The sequence below is a fragment of the Stegastes partitus genome, unplaced genomic scaffold (assembly GCF_000690725.1).
Source record: "Stegastes partitus isolate 25-593 unplaced genomic scaffold, Stegastes_partitus-1.0.2 Scaffold494, whole genome shotgun sequence".
In the NCBI taxonomy this organism is placed as follows: Eukaryota; Metazoa; Chordata; class Actinopteri; family Pomacentridae; genus Stegastes; species Stegastes partitus.
In genome coordinates this window covers 289,410-314,591 of record NW_007578225.1, presented here as the reverse complement: position 1 = coordinate 314,591, position 25,182 = coordinate 289,410, and the positions used below count along the sequence as shown (strand labels likewise).

General features: G+C 43.0%; 1 protein-coding gene across 1 annotated transcript in view; it reads right to left on the bottom strand.

Annotated features, from left to right (window-relative positions):
* uvrag (UV radiation resistance associated gene) overlaps positions 1-25,182 on the bottom strand; it is a 101,925-nt gene that overhangs the window by 63,356 nt on the left and 13,387 nt on the right. The window contains exons 7-11 of the mRNA XM_008287293.1: positions 22,321-22,426; positions 17,790-17,916; positions 9,534-9,618; positions 3,110-3,197; positions 2,603-2,663 (exon numbers count right to left, since the gene is read on the bottom strand). Of these exons, the coding sequence (XP_008285515.1) occupies positions 2,603-2,663; positions 3,110-3,197; positions 9,534-9,618; positions 17,790-17,916; positions 22,321-22,426 (467 nt within the window). The remainder of the gene's footprint in view (positions 1-2,602; positions 2,664-3,109; positions 3,198-9,533; positions 9,619-17,789; positions 17,917-22,320; positions 22,427-25,182) is intronic.

The window sequence follows — 25,182 nt, the reverse complement described above, 5'->3', positions numbered from 1 at the left end:
AACCAAGTATTCACAGGAAGAAGAGCAGTTGTGTTCATGTGAGAAAGTGTTTCTCAAGTGTTACAGAATACGGAGCAGCACACACACACACACACACACACACACACACACACACACACACACACACACCACCAGAAAACATTGGCAGCGATGAGAATCACAGATTCATTCAGATATGTGCTCGGGAAGCCAAAGAATCGTCCCCCCTCAGCCCAAATAACTTCTAGGGTAAAAAAAAACAAAAACTGGATGCCTTTGTGAACATTTTAAAGGGAAGAAGCGGCAAACCATGTTCCTTTAAGCACAAGAAATGGTTTCAAGACAACACGCTAAGTGGTTTCACATTCTCAAACAGCAGCAGGACACTGCCTGGGGCGAAGACTTAAAATCACTGTGGTTTTTATCTTAATGCTTTAAAATAATAGACTATGGCAAGAGAGTGGTAGACTCCTTGGCTCACATTGTGTGTTTTTCAACTTGACACAGAACCCCTGCAATATATCATTCTCCTTCCTGTGTTCTTCAGTCTATAGAACTAAAGCACTTGGGAGTAAACAGCTTCCTGACCTCTGGGTATATTAGGTCAACTAAAGGACAGGTAACTATAAGGAACACCTTAGGGTGCAACTGGAGACTGCTGATACCTTGTCAGACTGCACTGACGAGGAAAGCTTAGCTAAATGTGAAACAAAGATGGGCTTTAATGCCACCCTGTTCCACTTTGACCCGCAGTAGGATTAGAACGCCAACTGACCCTGACTCTGATCTCTAACGTGGAACATCCTCCCCTGTAGGCCTTTTCAAACTGACTTCAGACAGTTCTGGACTTGAGTGGCTCGAACTGGGGCAGACCTCACACAAATGAGAGCCGGGCTAAGCAACGGAGTAGTGACGTGCATGTTTCTCAATCCTGTCTTCCCGCTATCTGTATTCGACACATGCTGAGTTGCGCAAGATATTTAATGGGCACAGCAGTGGTGTTAGAGGGTGAATAGTAATGGCTACTTGGAACTGCATGACAACTCTCTACGTTTTGCAAACCACAAGCCATCTGACAGGAGGGAGGAGGGCATTCAGGAGAGGCAGTTAGCAATAAATGCATTAGCATGTTCTCTGTTAGCCCTGTAACGTTCTGCAACAGCTCATGCTCAGTTGTTTACTCACTGCTACGTGTCCACCTATGCCGGACTGGAGGCAGAAGCAGACGCAGGCCTCCGCGTTATGGGAACAAGTGAACGCTGCGAAACACAAATGGGCTAGCTGTCACTGCCATGCACGTCTGTGTGCCCTGAAAAGATGTTAACAGGTGGGGTGTGACAGCGGGGAGCGGAGAGGATTGGGACTGGTATTCTTGAATTATGGACTCGGAGGCCTGCTCGGGCTCACCAGCTGTGAGGAAGGGGAGCCGGAGAATGTTGGGTGGACAGTGGCGGGTGTGTTCCCAGTGTCAGACAAGTGCTGCGGACCAAAGCTAGCCATTTATTACCCATTCAATCCGGTCCCTCTTCAATTCATCGGAGCCATTGAAAGGTCATGAAGTCATCAAGTTTCCTTTGCTGTGACAGCAAATCCATTCATCGCAACACATACAGCGTGACCCTCGCTCTGACCTTCCCCACCAAGACGATAACAAGGGCTCTGTGGCTGAAACTGCCTGCTGGCAAAACTTGTTTTATGCTCCGTTACCGAATCCTGCATCTTTGATAATAAACCATGTGTTATTGTGGCTGTGTCTCGCTGGGGTGGTGGAACCAAATACAAAAGCATCTTGTGACAAGATTCCATCAGTCTGTGGTGCTTCTAACCAACTCCTTCAACGGCAGCCAACAAAGGATCAGAAAGGAGACTGAAAAACACAAAAATGTAACCAAACCTAGTTGCACCCGGCCCAGCCAAAGGCAAGGCAAAACCCCAAACTCTTCCACGAAGATTCTCGGTACAAACAGTTTCTAATCGTCTCGTTTTAATTTTAGCGAGATTAGTACGACGCCTTCCTTCTTCTCTTTGTTGGAAGGCTGCATTACTTCAATCCTTGCTTAAATTATATCGTATTCTCGGTTCTTACTGTGTTGGTGAGAAACAGACGAATGAAAATAAGGAGGAGAAAAGAATAAAAGAAACTAAAATATGCAACAAAAATGTACCCGGGAATAGTTGTGTTGATGTGATAGTCAATCATAGTCGACTCATGTCAAGACGTGTTGTTATGTGCGCGTGCATTTAATTCTAATTGTATAGAACAAGCAACAGTAAAGGGAAATTAATCAGTTCCAGCTAGTAAAATCATTCACCCCTGATTGATGACACAATTATGTCATTATGTCTTTTATGCATTAAAATGACATACCTGTCATTATTAAATTATGCCATTCATGCATGTAAAGACTGTAATACCTTAGCACAGTAATAACTATATGCAAAATTACCATGTGCAGTAGCCAAGATGATGACATCACCCATACCATGAAATCATCAAATGTTAAATGGTTCTGCTTCACCACGCATCTGCATATCACCACAAGCATTAAGACAAAACATTTGTTCAGCCTGCCTTATCCTCCAATATCCGTAAAACACCCCAAACAGGCGCATAACAAATTACCTTGGAAGTCCTCTGAGTTTGGCAGCTTCACTCCACAGATGACATAATCTGACTGATTGGCCTGCGGAATAAAATTAGAGGTTTCATGTTAAAGACAATGACAGCAGAACCAGACCCACATGAGACGAATCCCCATGTGGGACGGATGCAGCCGTGCAGCTGGCAGAGAGGCATGTTTTAAATTATTGAGCCATTGTCCTGTGTTGTCAGCATTTCAATGATTTGCCAATTTTTTTTACAAAACCAAGCGACAGTAATATATATATATATGTGAAGCATGGGAAAGAGAGAGGCGATGACTTTGGATGATCCCTGAGAACACTGGCGTGAAATTGATAATCAGAAACAGACATTACCTTGGACTAAGGACGGGAACTGTTGCACATGTAATTATAGCCACCATCACCTGGTTGCTGTATCTTAAATGGAAGCCTTGACCGTACAATTATATGGAGTTGTCATGTTAACAATGTGTCATGCAGCAGAGCACCATCAGGCCCGACTCACCACGTCGATGGGGTAGATGTAGGAGAGCTCAGAGAGGAGCTGGCGACAGCGGAAGGTGAGCTGGGCGTTGGACTTGAGGAACTGTTCTCTGTGGAGGTAAAACAAGTACGACACACAATGAGTAACTGGCCGGCAGGAGTAGAGGAGTTAGGGAGCAGTGAGGCAGTGGAGAGACGAGAAAAAGAGATCAGAGGGGAAGGAGCTGGAAGAGATGGGAGGAAGCGAAGATGTAATCAAGCTCGTTACTGCCCCACAGGGACCCACCGTAAAGCTTACAGACAATTACAGTTACTGAAAATATAAAAGATTAATGACGAGCAGGGAGTGAGTTTATGTATGCAAGATGACGCTGTGATAGCAAGTTAATGATGGGGAAAGAAGGAAATTAGCCCCGTCTGCTTTGCTCTGGGCCTCGAAGAGAAGCGCACTCATAATGCACTCATCGCTGTGTCATCTCCAATTGTATTCGAACTAAAAAAATTATAAGGATATTAGATATTACAATAACCACATTATGGTCACATAATATGACCACCCTTATTAGCTGTGCAGGGTTCATTGACCCCAGCTTGAGCCATGATTACAGAGGAGTGGAAGAAACTCTGCAGTTATGTTCTGAAAAAGGGTAAAGCTTGTTTCATGCTTGTTTTACAGTGAGAGGTTCTGCAGTTTGACCCGATTAAGGCGATACTGTTTCTGAGTGTGTATGTGATATTTATGTTTTAGCACAGGGCACAACATCTTCTACTGATCTGTGATCTGATCGTGGCATGCAGTGGGCTCTTGCTGCCTCTGAAAACTCCAGAAAAACTCTTAAACTAACCTTAGTCAAAAAACAAAAGAATAAAGACAGATTTAGCAACTGCCCAGCTCGGAGTAGAGCCGCTACTCCTTGGCGTCAAAAGGAGCCAGCTGAGGTGGTTTGGACATCTGATTCGGTTGCCTCCAGAGAGGCTTCTTGTGGGGGTCTTCTGAACATGTCCACCTGGGAGGAGACCCCGGGGCAGACCCAGAACCCGCTGGAGGGATTATATCTCTCAGCCGGCCTGGGAATGCCTCGGGGTCCCCCAGGCAGAGCTGGAAAGTGTCGCCGGGGGGAGGGAAGTCTGGAATGACCCCCGGGACCCGACCCCAGATAAGTGGAAGCAAATGGATGGATGGATGGATGGATGGATGGATGGATGGATGGATGGATGGATGGATGGATGGATGGATGGATGGATGGATGGATGGATGGATGTTTTTCTTTTATATAAAAGTATAAAAATGTAAAAACCTAAAATTTCCAAATGAGCTGCCATGGTGATCCAGTTAGAAATCCAGGAGCAGATTACAGGTAAAGTGTTCGTCCAGTCAGGTGCAGTCAGAAGTTTATATGGTTGTAGAGGCAGACATTAGATGTATCGTTACACCATAGTGGCATCAAGTGATTGACTCTTTGTGTCCAAAAACCTCCCCGTTGACATGTACCATATGTGTGCTGGACCTTTTCCTCAACTTTAAATACACACAGCAGTGCTCTGAGCTACATTCTAACACCAGTAAGCTTGCATTGACAGTACTAACATGCTGATATTTTGGTTTGTTTTAACTTTGATGTGACGATGCAGTAGTTGAACAGTCGGGGGATCATCAAAGCGATAAGAATTCATCCTCTCTAGACCTTAAATGTCTGCATACCAGTTCATGACAAGCCATCAAACAAGACATTTCACTCTGGCGAAACAATTTAAAACAAATCGATGAGCAGGATTCATCCTCTGGGAACTGAACCGTGAAATCTGTACAAAATGTCCTATTTGATGAGACAGTGCTGCTGTTGTAACATGTAGTGCTGGTTAACCTATTTATTATCTAATTTGCAACGAGTGCTCGACACTAGTGGTAAAACAGCAACTGGCATGCTTCAGACACTCGCAGTCAGAGAGATTTTTTTCTGTTTGGCAAAAAAAAAAGTCATGTTATTCCTCAAAATGTCTCCACAGAAACTGCACAGGACTTGTTATATTACAAGTCTCACGTAAATAAATGTTCTCATTGGAAGCTATTCAACGTTTTATATACAGCAAATGTTGGAAAGCAAATGTCCTGGCAGATGTTCCTCCAAAAATCCAACAGTAATACAATATCACTGAGAGACGTTTGCATTTCACAGCTGTTGCAAGGACTAAAGGAAAAGTAAAGCAAGTATTCACATGGTGTTCAAAGGGTAAATAGACTTTACGTTAAGTTTTGCAATTAATAGTAAACAAAGCGAGCCTCCTGAATGAGTAAGTCTGAGTGACTTTCTTATCGAGTGTCCTGTACAACACTTGCCCTGCCACTCGTGGAGCAGGGTGAGTAATAGCCATCATTTCACGCGGATAAAGAGGGATTCTGACAGGAAAAGGCTTGTCGAAATGGATGCCTTTCATTTGAATTTCCCCACTTGGCTTCGTCTGTGCTGAGTAGTCTCTTATCATTTTTCTATTTCTCAGCGTGTGGCAGCTTTCTGTAAGTGAGATGTGTAATAATCATCAGCTTGTGTTTACCTTGTCTAAGCGGTTAAGCCGTGGTTACGGCAATGTTTCTCCTACAACATGCAAACCCATGTTTCCCCCTACAGCAATTCTCACAGTAAACAGTCACTCAGAATCGGCTAGTCCTGTGTTCAGAATCCCAATTAAGCAAAAGTGCAGATCAGCAGAGTTGGATGGTTTTGGGAACAAGCAGATTAGCTTAGCTTAGCACCAAGACTGTAAATAGAGGGAAACAATTAGCCTGGTGCTGGCGACGAGCAACACAATCCTATAAATCTCATTAAATAATACTGACAATCATCACTCTAGGAATGACTATATGTTGTTTGTTTGGCTCCGATTATGGCACATAAGCTGTAATCTCCAGAATGCTAATAAGCAAATTGTATTACCGTCTTTGCAGCTTTTGTGCTAAGCTAAGCTAACAGGCTGCTGATATAGTCATCGGACAGGTTCAGTTGGGTCCATAAGTGTTTAGGCAGTGACACAATCGGAACTTTCCTTCTGTCCACTACCACAGTGGAGCCTCAGTTCAAAGGGTTTGACAGAAATATTGCATTAATTACATTTTAGGAATTGCAAACATGTTTTTTGTTTTTTTTACATAGTCTCTCCATTTTTACAGGCTCGAAAGTAATCGGAAAATTGATTGAAAAGCATGTTCAAGTCCAGATGTGGCTTGTTTCTCGGCTATTTCATGACAAATTAAGTAGATCAAAAGGTCCGGAATCGATTCCAAGTGTTGAATTTGCATTTGGTAGCCGTTCATGGGAACTCTCGGCATGTGTTCCAAAGAGGTGTCGATGCAACTGAAAGAGGCCATTACCAAGCTGTCAAAACAGAAGAACGCCATCAAAGAGAGAGAACAGAGACTTCAGGAGTTGCCAAATCGACAGTTTGATCCATTCTTAGAAAGAAGGTGCAACACCAAAGGGTTCAGAGGACCACAGGAGACAACTGAAGGGGATGATGGCAGAATTATTTCCACGTAAAGAAGTCAAGTCACTCTAAAGGGGGTCCAAGTATCATCTACAACCAAGAAATACCCTCATGAATGTAAACACAGAGGATTTACCTAAGATATGAACAACTGGTAACACTCACGAGCACAAAGGCCAGATTGGACGTCGCTACATGGAAAACAGCCTGATTAGTTCTGGAACAGGACTCTTTGAACAGAGGAACTCTGATGAACTCCCACTGATGGGAAGGGAAGAGAATGGAGAGGGAAAGGAAGCAGACCACAACATCTGTCAAACATGGTGGGGGCAGTGGTACGGCCCCGGCCATGTGGCTGCCAACAGAACTTGGTCACTGGTGTTTATTGATGATGTGACTGCTGATACAAACATCAGGATGGATTTGGAAGTGTTTAAAGCTGCATTATACCCCCTCATCAGATTCAGTCAAATGCTGCAAAAGTGAAAGGACAGTAGTTCACGGTGGAGACGGATAATGACCCAAGACACACTGTAAAAGCAAAGCAAGAGCTTCTCAATGCAGACAAACGGACCTCTGCCCAGTAGAGCATGCTTTTTTACTTTCTAAGAACAAAACTGAAGGCAATAAACAAGCAGCATCTGACTATCCAAGGGTTCCAGACTTCAGGCTGACTACAAAGGATTTGCTTCCAAATATAAAAAAATTCTCCTGTTATTTGTAATCATGTTACTATGACCACTTGTTTTTGACCCAGTAAAACAGGAAATGGCTGAAATTCCTAAATGGTTAATCCAAAGCTTTTGTTACATCCTGTGAATTAAAGCAGAAACTCTGCACTTCCAGGGTTTTTCCTTGGTTTTTAGCGGCTTAAAGTCTGGGCCTGGTGGTAGTTGGGGGGTTAAAAAAAATATTTCAAGGAAGTTATTTACATTTTTCTCCAAATCCTGTCTGTACCATACTGAAAAAGAAAGCTGGCAACACTGGTTTGCTTCATAAAAATACAAGTGGATTACTGTAATCTGTATGTCTAGGAAGAACAATCGCTGTGTATCACCAATTTTCATTTGTGGAATACAGCTGGATGGGTTGTCAATGGCAAAACCAGCCTTTTACATTAAAATATGTTCTAACGTGTGATACCAAGACATAGCTGCAGCCGCAGTAAAGTGAAGGCTTACTCTAGATAGGCCCAAGTGTCAGTGTTTCAGTTTATACCACATTTTCTGCCCCAAACAGGAATTAAAGGTCAGGTTCATGCAATGTTACGACAGCTTCTTTCAGTCTTTCCAGCCATGCCGGAGTAAAGACACCGAGTCTTAGTCTTTCTGTGGTAGAGGAAATCCTGCAATGGCACCTTGACTGCTTTCTTGCAGATCCACCGTGATGGTTTACAAAATGACAAATCTTGCATCACTGTCCAAATGAAAGTCACACTGAACATCTCATCTAACTTTGCCAGATGGGAAAGCAACTTACAAGGGTGCTTTAAAAAGTTTTCTGCATCACCTGGAAACAAGCGGCGTAGCTCCCACTTCATGGAATAACTGTATAGTGTAAAGCCGCATATATATACATCATTGACCCAAAACTCAAGTGCTTGGCACCATTTCTGTGCGAGGCGAGGAAAGCTTCGAGTTGGCGTACTGTTGCTCCAGGACAGCTCCAGGGATACTTATGCATTATTGCATCAGTGAATAAGCAGCATTTCACTTGTGCAGCTGGTTGAGATTGACCTAGTTTTAGGTTCCCTCCAAAGAGTGTTGCTACACAAATTTATAAATTTTTTTTTTTTACTCTTTGCTACAAAATTGTTGATAATTGGACCTCTTCTGGCAGTTGTTTATCTACAACATTCTCAGAAGTTGAGAGGGGAAATGTCTCTAAACTGCAAACAATTCCGAAACATCTAAAACGTGACAAATCCCAACGAGGCTTTATTGAAGCCAAAAACACTGATAAACACGAGTTTCATCTTTAATAAATAATTGTTTTGTTCAAGTTTACTGTATGTTTTTTTGCATTAAGCATGAAGATGGGCAAGAAAGCATGAAGCAAGAATTAAAAAGTGCATATTCCCTATGCTTTCCAAGTCTATCCATTAGAACAGACTAGCATCGGGGAAATACTAAACCATGAGTCCATGAAAACTGTTCAGTAAAGAAGTGCACTACTGAGTAAATGTATTTAGTTGTTTTCTACTACTTGTGACCAAAGTGGGGTTGTTTAGTGATTCAAGTATGCTTTTATATTTTCAAACAGTACACTGAAATCACCGAATACATGTACTGTAGCTGAAGACACCACCAGTAAAGATCCTGAGTGTTGCCTTTCAGTCCTACTTTTTGCGAGATAAGCTGTTCATCATCAGCAGAAAAATATTCAACAGGAATGGGAAACGTGTGCATGCTCAGCGTAACCTTCCGCTGTCGAAACACTAAGAAAGTTAAATGAAAAGAGACACTTCCATGAGAAACTCAGACGACACAGATATTTCTGAGGAATGGATGTTAGGCAGATGCACAAGTGTCGGCGTTAATTTCCTGTTTGCTGGGTCTCTTGGCCCCTGCTGGCCTTCCCGGGGCTCTGGTTTACCCTCTGTGACTGCCAGGTACTTCTCAGATAAACAAAGCTGGATCCAGCGTCTGCACCCGCCGCACACGTCTGCCCGTAGGCCAAGGCAAACAACGGCCAACAGGCGTTTTAGCACAATGTGCTGTAAGTGTTCTTGAGAACACATAAATAGGCAGCACCATCCGCAAAAACATCCCCTTGTTTTGAAAGAGCAAGGTGGGAGGCAGGGTGCAGGGCGTAATCTCATCACGATTTAATAAGGCTGAGCAACACATTGTGCAATGTCATGCAGCAGGCTGCCCTGGATAACGTCCATCTGACAGGGATAAATGCATCGTAAGTGTTTTTCTGTGCGGGAATAAAGCAATAGCTAATTACAGCTTTAAACGTACCTTTTGGCCGTGCATTCCTTCTGCAGTTTGGTTAGGGATTCTTTCTCCTCCTTGAGACTCTCGTGCTGAGCAGAAAACGCTTCCTCTGATTGAGACAGAAAAAAGAAAAAAGGTAAATTATCAGGTGTGTGTTCTGTTCTGCTACATCTGAACAGCCAGGTGGGCTTGTGTGTGGTTGGCTTCCATCCACTGTTACACTTAGGCAAGATCAAACAGCTCTTTTGATCAGGCCCAGACCATTTCCTTTTGACACCATATAAAACCAAACAACATATGCAGGCAGATTATAGGATTTGTCAGACTCTGTAAATACAGAGTTGGGCAAATAAATAAAATCAGACAGATAAGGGACAGTGATGATACAGCATGTGGAAGTTGTGTAACCGCAAGATTGGCAAGCTCACAATGTCTCAGTGTAGCATGAAACCGGAAAGATATAAACTATAATTTGGGGTTGTGACAGAATATTTCTCAGATCTGTGTTCATACAGCATCATGTTATATATATTTATACAGCAGCAGGCAAATGCAACAAAGACATTCCTTAAAGTTTCGTGTTATTTTTTAAAAAGCTAGTAATGCATATTAAACCAAAGACAATTCACTCAATTTCAGCTTCAAATGTCTGCTGAGTTCTATTTCACAGCAACGATTACATATGATCCCTACTGGAAATAAACAGCAAGACAAAACAACCAAAACACATGTTCGCGTCGTGTTTTTCTCCTGCATTCGTCCCCACTTTGGAGAATAAACAGAAAGAAGTGGATGCATATTTAGTGCTCTCTCCCTCTCTGCTGGAAGCTTAAAAAGTAGTTCAGTGTATATGCCTTGTGATAATTATGAAAACAATTGGATTACAGTCCTAATACGAGCGTTAATGTGAGACTGACTATCAGGTGCGATGAGTCCAATTCGTATCAGGCACTGGTGATGAGGAGAGAACAGAACCACGAAGCAACGCTCTGTGTGCCAAAAATCACATCTTCTGTTCTCAGAATGTGAAGGTAAACATCGGTAATGAGGTTCTTCCCTAAGATGGTAGGCCTCACTATTTACGATGAGGAAAGAGATCCAAACTCATGCAGCAGGTGTCTGTGTCAGTGCCTCTGCATTTCAGGTGAATCACACAAGGCTCGGGCCTTTGAACGGGGTGCATGTCAGGTGCCTTCATGTAGAATGCATCAGTTACGACATACTGTAACGTCTCAACTGTGAGAGACTAATGAGCTGCTAGGAAGAGCGGAAAGAAGTTGACAAGAGAGTTAAATGGGATCAGATTTAACACATGAGTGTCTGCTTATAGGCATCAGGGTCTATACTGGAGAACACAGATCCCCACCAAGGCCAGTGCCCAATCTGACCCTGGTAAACAAAGTGATCCAGATCTGCAATGAAAATTGAAAAGGTTTTGAATGAATGAATGAATGAATGAATGAATGAATGAATGGTTTATTTCAGTTACAATCTACAGTGCAAAATTTGAATTGTGAGCATTCAGCTGACACACTTGAATTGACATTTTTTTTCTCACAAAAAAATATAACAAGCTCTGTAACCGATAAAGGAAGAGGCTGAAGCCGAGGCTTATTGTTGCCAATCCTGTACAAGCTATCAAATAACCCAGAATATCAGGAATGCAAAGAAGAAAAGAAAAAAACATGACAAGATTTACTCTAAATTATCCCTCTTAATCATTTCACACATCAGTCATTTTACATTGTAATCCTTAATTATTTTACCTTTCAACATTTTTTTGAAACTCAACAGAGACCAAATCATCACTAAGTCCATCCCATAATATAACTCCCAGATATGAAACACATCTGGATTTAACATTAGTTCTCACATCTTTCAAAGACACCCAGCCCTCTTAAATTCTAATTTCTTTCTCTTAATTAAAAAAAAAAGATTGAATACATGTGGGAAGACTTTTATTCTTTACTCAAAACACTTCTTCCTTTGCTCATCCTCCAACCCCTTTACAGCATTTAATGTAGTTCGGCCTCATAGCTTTCTTGTAATTTTGCTGACAGATAAAGAACTGGCAATAGTCAAGTTTCCGTGTGATTATTAAGAGGAAACTTTTGAAATGCAGCAAAACAATGTAAAAAGAAAATGCAAAATTAGAGGGGGAAAAAATCTGTAGCAGTGAAAGTGGCAAGAAATGAGCGCTCTTCATCTGTGCTGGGGCCTCGCAGATGGACATTATATCATCCCATAATAAGACATCGTGACTCGGATCAACCTGTTGTACTGCGTGCAGTAAAACTAGTCATATATCTGCTACTCAGTTCAATCAGTTTCGATCTATAAGAGAAGGGATGAATGTTTTGAGGAAAATATCCAGCTGCGATTTTTCTGACAGATATTGCGATAAGATTTATGGGTAATATAATATTTTTTTTAGTCAAGCTTCAGCTAAATATTCACTCTGCAGTAGATTAAAGTGATGACCATAAAAGAGAAGAGCATGTACGACGTGTGGATATTAAATAATAAGACATATGTCAAACTCAACCTTTCTTGTTGCTCCTCCTGTCGCCTTAGTGATTGATGTTAGCAACTGAACTTTTTACTGTCTGCATATCATTTCTAAATATTGCAGAGGAGAACGGTAAAAGAAGAAGCAGGGCTTTAACATTTCTGTGGACTAGAAGGCCACACTTGTCAGGTTTTGTGAAACTTTAACTACACGTTTCAGCACTAGTGTTGGTCTAGCGTACTGTAAACAGGGTAAACGTGCACTGAGCTGCACGTATAACCAGCAACACACAGCAGAAGGATGAGTAAGAGGTCAAAACCTGAGTGGAAACAAACAACATTCCTTGTTTTGTTTTTTGTTTTTTTTAAATTTGGAGTCATTTCCAATTTTAGTTCTTGAAGTCAGAAGGGAGTTTTTAGAGCAGTTAAGATTATCAAAAATGTGCTCCGATGGTTTTCTACACGCATCCATGAGTCCTACTGGCATCATAAGGGTAGAAGGTGAGAGAGCACTAGAGCGAGTGAAGGAGGAGATAGAGGTACTCAGAAGTATCTCCATCAGATTAGTGAGGAGGAGCGATAGCGTCAGGCAGAGATCAGACAGGCCATCTCTCTGTTCTGAGTGATGACACAAATACATATCTGAACACTGCATGGCTCTGAATTGCATAATGCGTCCGTGTAATGCCCATTTCTGTCCTATCTGCTCTGTCCATCCATCTTCTCATGCTTTCATCCCTCTAACCTGAAGTGATCTTACTGTTTTGGAGGCATTAAGTTTCACTTTGTGACAGAAAATTATGAAAATAAAACCGCCTGTGATGTAAATAAAATTAAAAGAAAACCACAGACGGTGAAATGAGATTAAGATCACTGTTTCAACAGTTTCAAAGGCCTATATGATCCTGAGAAAAATGCATTTTAGGAGTTTCATTAGAATTGTATTGGAAGTTGCAGGTTGGAAAACAACTGTAGAGATTGTAATGATCCCAGAGAACAGTGTTTATGAAGAAAGTGACCGTGACAGAGACACAGAGCGGGATGTCAGCGGCGATAACAAAAACGCCGGGAGAAGGTTAGAAATGTAGACTATTAGGCTATTAGGCAGAGTGTTGGAGTGCAGTACCTGTCAGCCTTTATCCTGAGTCAAGATAGCAGCCAGCTGGTGGGAGTCGGTGTGCAAAGCTGAGCTGCTGCTAAAGGAGTCCTAATGATGATAGCTTCAATATGAGACCTTTTCTCTGAGGTGACAAATACCTTCGCGCACCATACCTTCACGCAACTCTGGTCCTCGCACTTGAGAAACCCAACCGCTGACATTTATTGGTCGGGAGCTCTGGCCGCGTCGCAGAGCGTGAGAATAACTACCGTTGCTAAGTACAATAAATGCTGCTCACGGGCCTGATTTATGTCGTCTGCTCAAGGCAGGAGGAGGGAAATTAGACAGGAGGAAATTGTGACAAGAGTGTGACCCCACAAAACCTGAACCGTTTAATTTCAGGGGGAGGACAGAAAGACTTTTATTTTCAATACGCAGCTGTAAAAAAAAAGAAAAACAAAAAAAAACAGTGACTCTCGTGGCTCCGTTATGGAATGTGTGGAAGACATAGAGTGGACGTAGCGTGAGTTTGAAGCCGAGGAGCAAAACAACAGCTTTTCTCAAGTCTATACTCCTGCTCTGATTTTACTGCTATCACTGTAAATCAGCGGGCATTGAGCAGCTAGTCGTTAACCTGTCATCAGGATGATAGCGACTGCTGATGCTTTTCAGTGCTTATTATGCTAACGCTGTCCAGGATGGCACCGACGTGAACAGAGACACACTCAGAACAGGCATCAGCAGGCCTGCAGCAGCACTGCAACAGTTACTTCACAAAAACACCCAACTTTCATCTTTATCTGCTCGCTCACGAGTTTGACGCACGCACCTGCAGAACCTACACGTATGTTTGGGTTTTGTGGGCCTCCTGTTGTTGAGGGAGGCCGGGCTGCTGAGAATAACAGGTTGATAAGAGTTATTTGCTAATGGGCCCTATGAACGTGGGAGAGACAGGAAGACCACACGGCCAGGTACAGATGAGATCCTAAAGAGCATGACGAAGAGCGGAGATTAACAGTCCAACCGGGTCGCCCTCTGGGAATATATTGCATAGCGATGGTCTTACTCACACTGTTAAGCTGTCAATAAAACTTGAAAAAGAAACCTGCATCTAATAAGCAACGGAATGTGTGAAAATTCAACAAATTAAACACTTGCTTCTAATTGAATTAGTCCTCAGCCACTGGCTCGTGTGATTCGGACTAAACTGGACTAATCGTGCTGCCTCAAATTTGTATGTTTTTGGACAGACGAGTCAATAAAGTCTCCGGAGAAGAATTTCAAAATGAAAGCTAAGCTGCCATTGATAAAATCATATGTGTCTCCAAAGTGAAAGATGAGATCAGATGAAACAAACACATTGTGGTGCCAATCTAAATACAATCAGACATGAAATCAGCTGCTGTATGAGGCACTATAAACACCTGTCTCAGAGAGTATCCTGTCTGTAATTAATGCAGGGTTTTTTCCGATCAAGAAACAAATGAATGTGTGCAGGCTGATTGGAACAGTTAAACAACAAGCTGGAAGTACAGCAGAGCTCTGCAGCATATGGCTTTTGAGTTATGAGTCTGGGAAAAGAAAAGAAAAGAAAAAAAAAAAAACAAGACTTCAGCACGGCCCTATTCATCGACGGCATTTCAATTTACCCTTGAATACCTTTTCCCTTTATAACCAGCTGAAGGCATTTTTTCTTCTGTGTCTTAATAAGCACCTGTCCGGTTTGGGAGAAGGCCATGAAAGAGCTGCAGAGAAGTAGAGCAGCGAGTTCTTTTGGCTGCAGACGGAGTGGTGACAGGTAAAGAGGCGGAGGATTAACTGCCATTTTTTAGAATCGCTGCACAAAGGAAACTTCTCCCTAAACCCCTCTTAGTGCTCTCTTAGTGTGTGTGTGTGTGTGTGTGTGCATACAGACTTCATGCTAGTCTTGAACAATCCCCACCTCGGCTTGGTGGCTCAGCGAGGTGCCCTGCCCTTTGACTAAACAGCGAGCTGATCTAACAGAAACCGGTGGAGTAACAACCTGGGCAGCTCTCAGACAAACATCAGTTCTGGTGATGGTGCAAAAGACCAAATCTGTAGTCGACCTCATTAAAGGCTGCCGAGGAAAAGGTTTGATTTGCCACATAACAGTCAAAACTACCCTTGTTAGTAATACTGTGTTATTACTTTAGATTTGGAAGCTATTCAGCTTTCATTCTGCAGGACTGAAGCATTTTAGTTACACCGAAGCCCTCGACAGAATCACTAAACAATAAACGAGGTGAATGTTGATAATCAGCTTATCAACTATTAAACCTGTGTTTTCACAAGCAGAACTGTACAAAATAAACTATGACACTTGGTAAAGGTAAAAAAAAGAAATACTGCAACCCAATCAAAAAATCTACACAAGCATTAAGGTGCAAATACAGCCATGACTCGATAATCCGACACCAAATGTAAAACCTTCTTCTATGTCGGACAGCAAGGCTGTCGGATTGTCAAGACGGAGGTCCAGATACAAGGAGGGCTTGATGCTGGAAGGATCATTTGCTGTTAGTATTTATTGTTCATAGTTGTTATAATAACTAGTAGGGCTGGTCCCAATAGCACTTTCTGCTCTCTGGATATTCAGGCCCAGTTAATGATCAAAATCAGAATATTCTGTGCGGTCGGGGGACACTTCCACCCCGAGGCAGCGCTCTGATGGGGTGGAAGTGTCCAGAACACACAGGCAGTACTTGGCTGCTGATGCTAGTTTAGTTAGCGCTCACACTTCTGTTTCCACCATCGGTGGCAGCGGCAGCGGCGCCACCATCCATGTTTACTTCCATAAACACTGAGCACGCTCGCTGCGTGTGACGTCGTCGTGTCCTCTTCTGCGCATGCGGGACACTTTTGGGTCGTATGAAGTTCACACAGCAGATCACATACAAGTCGCATTGAATTGGAAACGTGAAGGAACTCACAAAGAAATTGGATTTCACAAAATATCCTCATTGAGCATCAAGTCCTGCAGTGTGAACGTAGCCAATCTGTGGGATTGTTCAGTCAGATAATACGCCGTTATCCTGGTTGGTGACATTAAATGTCATGTTGGAGTCAGAATCCAAGGCTGTCGGTATGTTGAGGCTGTTTTTCATGGGTTCCGTTCGTTTTTCCTAAAAACCTGTCAGATAGCAGGTTTAGGATTGTTAAGGGTCGGATCATTGAGTCACGACTGTGCTGTATATCTACGAACACCTGCATATGTGTTTGGGTTCACGTCTATATTTGCCAGTGCAAGCTTCACTAACACCGACTTTTCAGAAGGCTTTTATTTTCCAACAGGCCGCAGTGAAACCCTCCTCGGCTTTCAGGCATCAGAGTCACGAGCTGCAGACTTTACAGGGTTAACTAAGTGACACCGCTGCACAAACACTCCTGCTCTAGTGGCCTGGCACAGGCTGCACAAACCACAGGAATGCCTCTGTATACTGTACGTTATGTGTGTACATGTGTGCTTGTGTTGAGTGACTCGGAGCCTCTGACTGGGAGCCTGAGTGAGGTTTCCTGTATGTGACAGCCTTCTCTACTGTACTCTACTGTACTCTGAACTGAACAGGTAGTAAAGCACACACACACACACAGTCTACCTGCTGCTGTCAGACAACACTGAAACCCTAACCAAGGTGTTACAAAGTGGAATTTTCTACAACAAAATCACATGTTGGGAGTGACAAACGATACGTCTCGTAAATTCAAGACAAATTATCAACACTATTTCAATAACTGAATTTATAGCGTGACATGTGCAGAACCCATTTGCCCGCTAATGAGCTTGTCCTGAACTTCTCTGCAACTGGTGGCACATTAACTAGAAAAACAGTGTGATATTACAGAGGCCATTAATTCTGAGGTGGGTTCGGGGACTTGGTCTAACTCTGGAGGGATGCAAATGAGTTGAAATATAAAAGCTATTACAGAGGAACCGTGTCAAAGGAATTCACTGTACCGTTATAAATGAAGGCATCCCGGTTCGACCTGAGCTTTTTATAACACAAACAAAATGGAAAAACTCCTTCACAACTATATTTATCATCAATTCTGCAACAGGCCTTTTGTGGATAATCACAAAAAGGATTGGGAATGTGGCTGGAAGTAGCTGCATGTGTTTTTACCATTATGCTAAGTCCTCTTACACAAGTAGAATGTAAGTCATGCAGCACGCTGGAGACAACTAAATGAGTTGCAGGAGGACTGAATGGCCATCTCACAGGATGATTATGTAACGCAAAATGTCCTGTGCCTTTCATTTCTGTTACCATTTGTGTGTTAGCTCTAGCAGTAAGGTAGGGGGTAAAAACACGAGCGTATGGAACAATATGCACTTAATGCTGTTAGCTCGTGTCTGTGGCAGGCCATTTGTTTTCTGCGTGAGGGACACAGCCTGATGGCACCGTGTGTTCCTTCAAAGAACAGGAACAGAGAAGCACTGTTCAAAAAATAAACCAAAATGACGTTTTCAGGGCTGAAACAAATTATGTGTTCTGTGTAAATTTATCAACTAAACAATTAATAACTCATCATCTTCCTATATGTGCTGCTAAAGCACTTAAGATCAGGCCGTAAGGGCTTACAGCATGGCCAGCTGATTTGTATAAGGTGCCGGGGTGTTAACAGGCACATTAGTACCTGTTGTATAAGTTTACCTTTCTTCTGCAGCTGTGCCCTCTCCTTCTGCCGAAGGTCTATCTCCCTGCCAAGCGCCTTCCTCTGCCGCTGCAGCTCGCTGCGCAGCACGGCAATGCGTAGCTGCATGCACTCGCGCTCCTTCTTCTGCTCACAGACAACAGAGATGGGAGATATGAAGAGAAAACAGAGAGAGAGGATGAAAGAAAACATTTAGTATGTGGTCGCAGCAGTTTTCTGTGTTTATTACCCTTTGAAAAGACCCCAAACGTCCTTCAAAAACACGGCATGTTTGTGCAGACTGATACCATGTCACACTGATGGAATACACATCCCCTGAGCCAACGATGGCAAATGCTAATCCAAAATCCACCGAGAACATCTAATGACAAGAAACATAGAGGACGATTTGTCTATTCAAAACATCTCACTGAGCCCTGAGAGCCCTCTGAGTGCTGCAAAGGCTCCGTAATGAGCCTTGGTCGGGGGAATGGCTGGCTGCAAGTTAAGTGGTGTGGAGTTCCGGCTTTTAGCAGTCAAGCAGCTGCTCTGATAAGATGTGAGCGGGTGAGGGCTGGTGTCACACCTGAACTGGAGCACTTTCAGCATCGTTATACCTGGGTTGATCATTTTGGTTTCATTGCTCATGTAATCACCCATTTTAGACCTGCATCATTTACTAAAGTCATGTAATCACAAATCCTGCATATTATGCACTCATTACTACGTACATTGGTTAATTTGTTTGTTAGCGACGTGCATTTGATTTTGTGAAAACAACCAACAAAACACACACTGTTTTCACTTATTCTGGCAGAGTGGACCTTTTTCTCATCATGGTATATTTGGGTCCAAACTGGGACTAACTGACAGCTTCCTCACTCACCTGTCCAGCTGATCTACTTACGCCACTACAAACACTTTGACCAAAAAAAAGCTTTTGTGTAATTTAACAGCGGTGATGGTAGCTGCATTCCTTTTGTGTGTAACACTTCCAGCTCACATGACACGACTGACTGAGTCATTTACATGGATGCAAGAAATTTGGGGTGTTTTTCTTTTTTGCTTCTGTCACATTCGTCAGTCAGTGTGGGTTTTCCACTGTCATATAAATGTCTGCACCTCTGTGGAAACAGCACAACCATGGCTAGAAGTAGAGAAAAGTCAGAATGACACAATTAAAACAGCATAAATCAAAAAAAGAAAAAAGTTGAGTTTCTTTGATTATTGAGTTTACAAAAATTAAAATAGACATGAAACCAGCATGAGCTCTAGATGTTCTAATTACTGTTCACTGCACATCGCTTCCAGACAGATATTTCACCATGATGTCTATCAGCAAGCTGTTGACAACTATGTCATTTCTGAGCCTTGCTAAATTAATTTTACGGCTATAGTATATTTTATTTCCTTCTCAGTCTCTGTAACTTGTTTCCATGTAAGTGTGCTTTCTGCTCTGTGTGAAAACAGCCTGCAGTTCAGGCTAAAGTGTCTGAATGTTTGTCACGACTGGTGGTCACCGCTGAGGCAGTCAGGTGAGTCCAGAGGAGCACAGAAGTTTTTTGTTTTTTAGAGAATCTAGTGCTTGTTTGTGGAGGATTTTTAAAAGGCACATGTACAATAAAGTGACTGTGATAAAAACATTAACTTAGATTTGCTTAGAATTGCTCATTTCACATGATTAGAGGAGAATCAGATGTAAAAATCCAACCATTGTGTCTGCTGTGTCTGATTAATGGTGTAATTTGGGGATTTTTTCTAAAAACAATAGAGTCTTCAACACCCCCAGCAGGTTTTGGGGTTCAGGGGATTATATTTTAAAAGTCTCTGGAATTCTTGTTGTATTTTTTCTATTATGGTTTAACACACAAATGAAATGAATTTGAACGAAATGAATCTAATTTGCGTGTTATTGATGTTATTACAGACTTTGCCTTTTTCCTACTCTGATATTGTTATAATATTGTGATTTTACTCTCACTAATGTAAAGCTTCAGCAAGGACGCGGTTATCTCGGCTCAACGTATAGACTGGAAGCGGGGGGGAAACAGCTGTTCCCGGCTTCAGCCCGAGCAGACATCTAGTCAGGCAGGTGTCAACACAAGGTGTTTTTAAACTGATGCAGACAGTGACGTTATCAGGGTGTTATCACAGCGAAGAATGTGTTTTTAGCGGTAGCACAGGAAGTTGAAAATATGTGTGATAGAAGATTTGAGGGCAGCGGTTTCATTCTATAGACCAGCTGGAAAAATGTGAATGAAATAACTCAATGAAGTATAGCTGTGAAAAAAAAAAAAAGACGACGGGTGTTCGGCTCCCATTCAGCGTATTTAAAGAAACACTGCACGTTTAAAGCTAAGGCACATGTGTAGATATGGAGAAACCTGAGTGAAAAACCACAACAAAGCCCCGACTCCTGCCAGCAGCGGCTTCAGAGAGCACGTCATTAGTCAACATGTTGCTCTATCTATGGGGTGTCCCTCCATCAGGCCTAATGTCTCTATCTGGCAGAGGGGGGAGCAGCTAACCATGTAATGAGCAACAGCACTGGAGCTTCACGGACAGATGGATGTGGATGTGGTTCACAGAGCCATGCATTAAAAAATGATAAGCCGAGATGAACTGATAACTTCCAAACAATTAAAGATTCAAGGCTCAATCTTTGAAGACTGTGTGGATGATGACAAAGAAATGCAATATTAGCTAGAAGACAAAAACACGGAGCGCGATGGAGAATGAGACGGATGGTGGAGACTTGGCAGGGCTTGTTATCCGTCCTGTAGTTGGCGAGCGGGGATTGTGGCATCTCTCACACACTTAGATAGCGATCTTAGCCAGGATCAGAAGAAACACAGGTATGCCTCTGCTTGAAGATTTCTCAGAGCTTTGTGGAGAAAACAGAGAGGGGTATCAGTCACGGAGAGACGACTGATAGAGCCTGCATCGCTCCGATGTGTCGCACCCTGATGCTTGCATGTTAACCACCGCCGGCTTTGGCACGAATCGCGGGCCTCCTACACTTTCACTGAGCGGCATAGTTGACAAGTGGGTCACAGCCATTTGAGTGTGCGTATGTGTGAGAAAGAGACTGTAACCCACCACCAGGGTCCGTCTGACTCCGACTGAACATCAAACAGCGGTGGGTCAGCTGAGTAAATAAGCAGCAGGCGTGGGGGGGGGCGCATGTTATAACCCGGCAGATTAATGGCTGAGTGTGGGTGAGAGGGTGAAAGGGCCATGCGCAGGGGTTGGTGGCCTCCACTCTGTCCCCCTTTGATCCATGCTCTACATGACATGCACAGAAGGATAGTACAGAGAGGGAAAACCCTTAGAAGAGCCACACAATGCTCCACTCACTCCGAGCTCCGGGGCTCTCACAAAAAGGTAGAGGACGAGGATTATGTGATTTATTAGCTGATTCGAGCTCTGAAAGGGGCTGTAAGGAATGTTTCAGTGAGGGGGAAATATCAGAGACAACTTTTTGAAAGGGATCCTTTGTGGCAAAAGGAATGGAGCCTCAATGTTTTTGTGGGAAGGCTATGGTGGAGCTGCTTTAATAGGTAGGGTGAAGGTCTGGGGAAAGGAACAAAAAAACGAGGCATATCAAAAGCCGATGGAGAGCAACAGCTGTAACAGCTGTCTAGCTCTAGCTCTCTGAAGAGGCACTCAAAATCTTTAAATTTGGTGTCTGTGCAATAGCGCGCACGTTTTTTTTTCAGAGATTTGAAACTTTGCGTGGATCCAAAGCCAGCCGAGCAGTCCACAGCTTCACCATGTAAGGTATTTAATCCTGTGACCAGGAAAATGCTTTCTCCAGAGGCGAGTCTACCTGCAGGACAAAGACGCTGAAGTGTAACGGCCCCGGGGCTTTTATAGCAGCACAACAGAGGAGATGCTTTTGAAGTGAATGTTTACAGTAAACACAATGTCAAACCTGGGATCAGCGCTCCGTTTTCACAGCTGTGTGGCTGCCAATTCCAAAAATGTTAAATATGCTTTCTTGCTTTTGCTGTGGATCCTGGTCGAGGATATGACAGGAGGTGGAAACATAAACAGGGGATTCTGGTTAAAGCGCTATTATTGAGGCAAGTGGGATATTGCTCTTTCTCCACTTTTCAGCTGAGCTATCTAAACAAACAGAGTCAATGGCTGCCAAAAGGGCTTAGCGACATCGCACATTGCTTTATGTTACAATTACATCAAGGGCTTTAGGTGATACAAGCTCTTAAATCCTGTTAAGTATGAAGCACAATACAGTTTGCCCATGCTTATTATGAGTGGAGAACCCAGTAGGCCTGCTATCGCTGATCACAGCAATTACTGCTCCGTGGTGTTAATTAACGTTCTTACAAAAACATCCCATCTCCAACTGCATGTCTTCACATATTTTCTCAAAACACAAAATTCACCTCAACTCTCCATATTTTTGCTCCACCATAAGCCGATGAAACGCCAACAGCGACTAAGATTAAGCAAACAAGCCGCCTCAGCAGTGCTGCTGAGAAGCTGCTGAGGAGCTGGAATGTGTTGCTGATGGGCAGCGACGCTCACCCGCTCTGTGCAGGTCGCTGTCGTCCTCAGCTTTTCTTCAATCTCCTTCCCGATCTTCTGCACTGTCACTTGGGTCTGTTTGATGGCCCTCTGCGCTGTGTGAAGCCTGCAGGAGGAGGAGGAGGACACAGAGTCACCATCCGCATAATTATAACCACACATTGGACCACAAGAACAACTCAGGGTTGAAACCGTGTTCCCAGAGAACCATTAAAATGACTGACTAAATAAAACCTTAGTGTCAGAGTCACGACTACGGCAGCAATTCATTGTGTTCAGCTTGGATGTTTACAGTTGCTTTTTGAAGGGCACAATAAGAAATACGACGGTCCCCACGCGGGGAATAGTCATTGTGTAGCGTGATTGTTATCCCTCCTTGTTTCTTTTTCTGATTTACGTGGGCTGAGCTTTATTGTTCCAGCCTTACGGTCGAGCCTCTAAAAGTTACTGATGATCCTTGACATTAAATCAAAAAGGACAAAAACCATACCGAGAGCATTCTTAAAAATGAGTCTACTGTTTAGACCAGACAGATGGTGTCTGAAGCTACCGCAAATATGCCAAGAAAATTTTAATCACTATTATTGTCTAATAACCTAACCGCAATACAGCCGGAGATCAAACGATGTGCAATGGACCTGAATCCATCAGTCCCAGAGAGCAAACTTTCAAAAGGCCAACTAATCAATCGCACCCACAAAGACGGAGGCATATTTCTAAACTCCATGTTCCTGTCATCGCCGTCATAAAGTCGGTAAACAAACGACAAGCGAGCGTGCTATTTGGACCATCAATCACGAGAGCAGTTAACTCCCAGCAATGTTCTCTTCGTTCTCAGGAGCCCACTGGAAAGAAAAGAACCCTCTGAGCCGGCAATCCTGCACGGCGGGGATGTTGTACACAGACAAGAGGGCCAACTGACAATTAGCGAGCAAACTGGTGCTAACTGTCTCAGTGCCATCCATGCTGGACTACACAGATTTGGTTATTCAGGGTCTATAGAGAACTACTACTGAATAAAGACCCTCTTATATTGTTAGCATGTTTGTATATTTCCACTGCCTTCAGCGTTCTTTAAACTCTCATCTAAACTGACACTGAGCTGGACGTGGAAAGCTCCCGGAGAAAAGCGCTATTAAAAATGCAAATCCAGCTGCTGTTTACCCAATTTTTTTTTTTTGTGGTTAACAAGTCACTAGTTTGTGACACAACAACTGAACCATTTCAGGTGGAGTTCACAGAAAACAAGCAGAAACTGGAGATGGTTATTATGGCAGACAGAATGCTGGGATTGCGGTTTGGGTCATGAGGGTGATGTGAATAGGGCTTTCTGTAGGTATGTGCTTGCTTTGAGTCTTCAAGAAATTGCCTCTTGAGTGGGTTTAGTGGAAGAGGCTCTATTTAACAGGCTTGCAGCTTGGTGGGGTCATTTTACAAATCCTAGGGGGCTTTGTTGTTATGAAACTCACAGTCACCCCTGGATATTACTGCCTCTCTCTGGCAACCAACCCAGAAGGAGGAAAAAAAAAAAAAGCGACGTAAACAGAACTTTGAGGAGGAGGAGGAGTCGTACAGGAAAATCATTTCATGTTTGCTGCCCATATTTTTTAATCTGTCTGAGGTGACAGTGATAGCAGTTGGAGATAGCCCTTTAGAACATCAGGGTGAAATCTGTTTTGACAGCTTCATCTGTTTAGGTGATTGCGATGGGAGAATCTGATATGGCCTTTTCCCCCAGGTGAGAATAGTTATCTCCTCTCTCCTTTTCACGCATGTCTGCCCTCTTATCATCCCCTGAGTCTTGGCCTAATGCCTGCCCATCACAAGGACCTATAGGCCAGCAGGGGGCAGGGGGGGGCTCCCGCCGTACACCCTCATTAGGGCAAAAACTTTAATCGCAAGGAAACCGTGCAGAGAACACTAACTCACGAGCCTTTCTCTTTCCGAGGCACGAGATGTACCTACGAAGGATTTTAAGAGAAGTTATGGCTGACGCTGTGCACTCAGCCCTTGATCCTGATAAACATCACACAAACAATAACATGTGCTCCTTCGACGTGGCACTAGATTCTGCTGGGGTGTCAGATGAAACTTGGGCTTTTGAAACTTCCAGATGTTTTGATAACTGGGAGGCATCTTGAAATTCTAGAATGGAGGACTTTAAGTAAGGTCAAACCAGAAAATGGTAAGTGGTTTTTTTTTTTTTTTTCGATAATCAAGCAGTCTAAACAAGTAAATGGGAATGAAAAAAAAAAAAAGAATGACGGCCTTCCAGTCTTCTTCAGTTAGCAGCAGACCTGGCAGCCTCTCCAGTCAGCATCTCTTATTTTGTTCATTTACCTTTACTGATTATCTTGAAATAAATATTTGCCGTGGTTTATGCGCCGTGTTGTGCTGCGGTTCGGCGTCCGCTGTTTTGTAATCAGGGCTGAGGAGGAATCACCAAATACAGATGTGTCATCTGGCTTACAGGAGTAAACACGAGAAACCGATCAGGAGAAGACACCTGAGAGCGCGTTGTTGCTCCTCAGAGAGACAATAACGTTATATGTTGCCCTGTTGCTTTACCACAGGTTGGAATGATGAGATAATTATTGTATGAATTCATATTTATTCTGATGATTGATCAACCTGTTGAGTGTCAGAAATTCTCTGATTCTAGCTTCTTAAATGTGAATATTTTCTGGTTTCTTTATGATTTCCTCTACACTGAATATCGCTGGGTTGTGGATAAAACAAAACATCTTTGGCTTTGGGAATTACTGACCTATGTTTACTGGAATATTTGACATTTTATACACCAAACAACTAATTGATAAACGAGAAAATAATCAACAGATTAATGAGACAATGAAAATAATT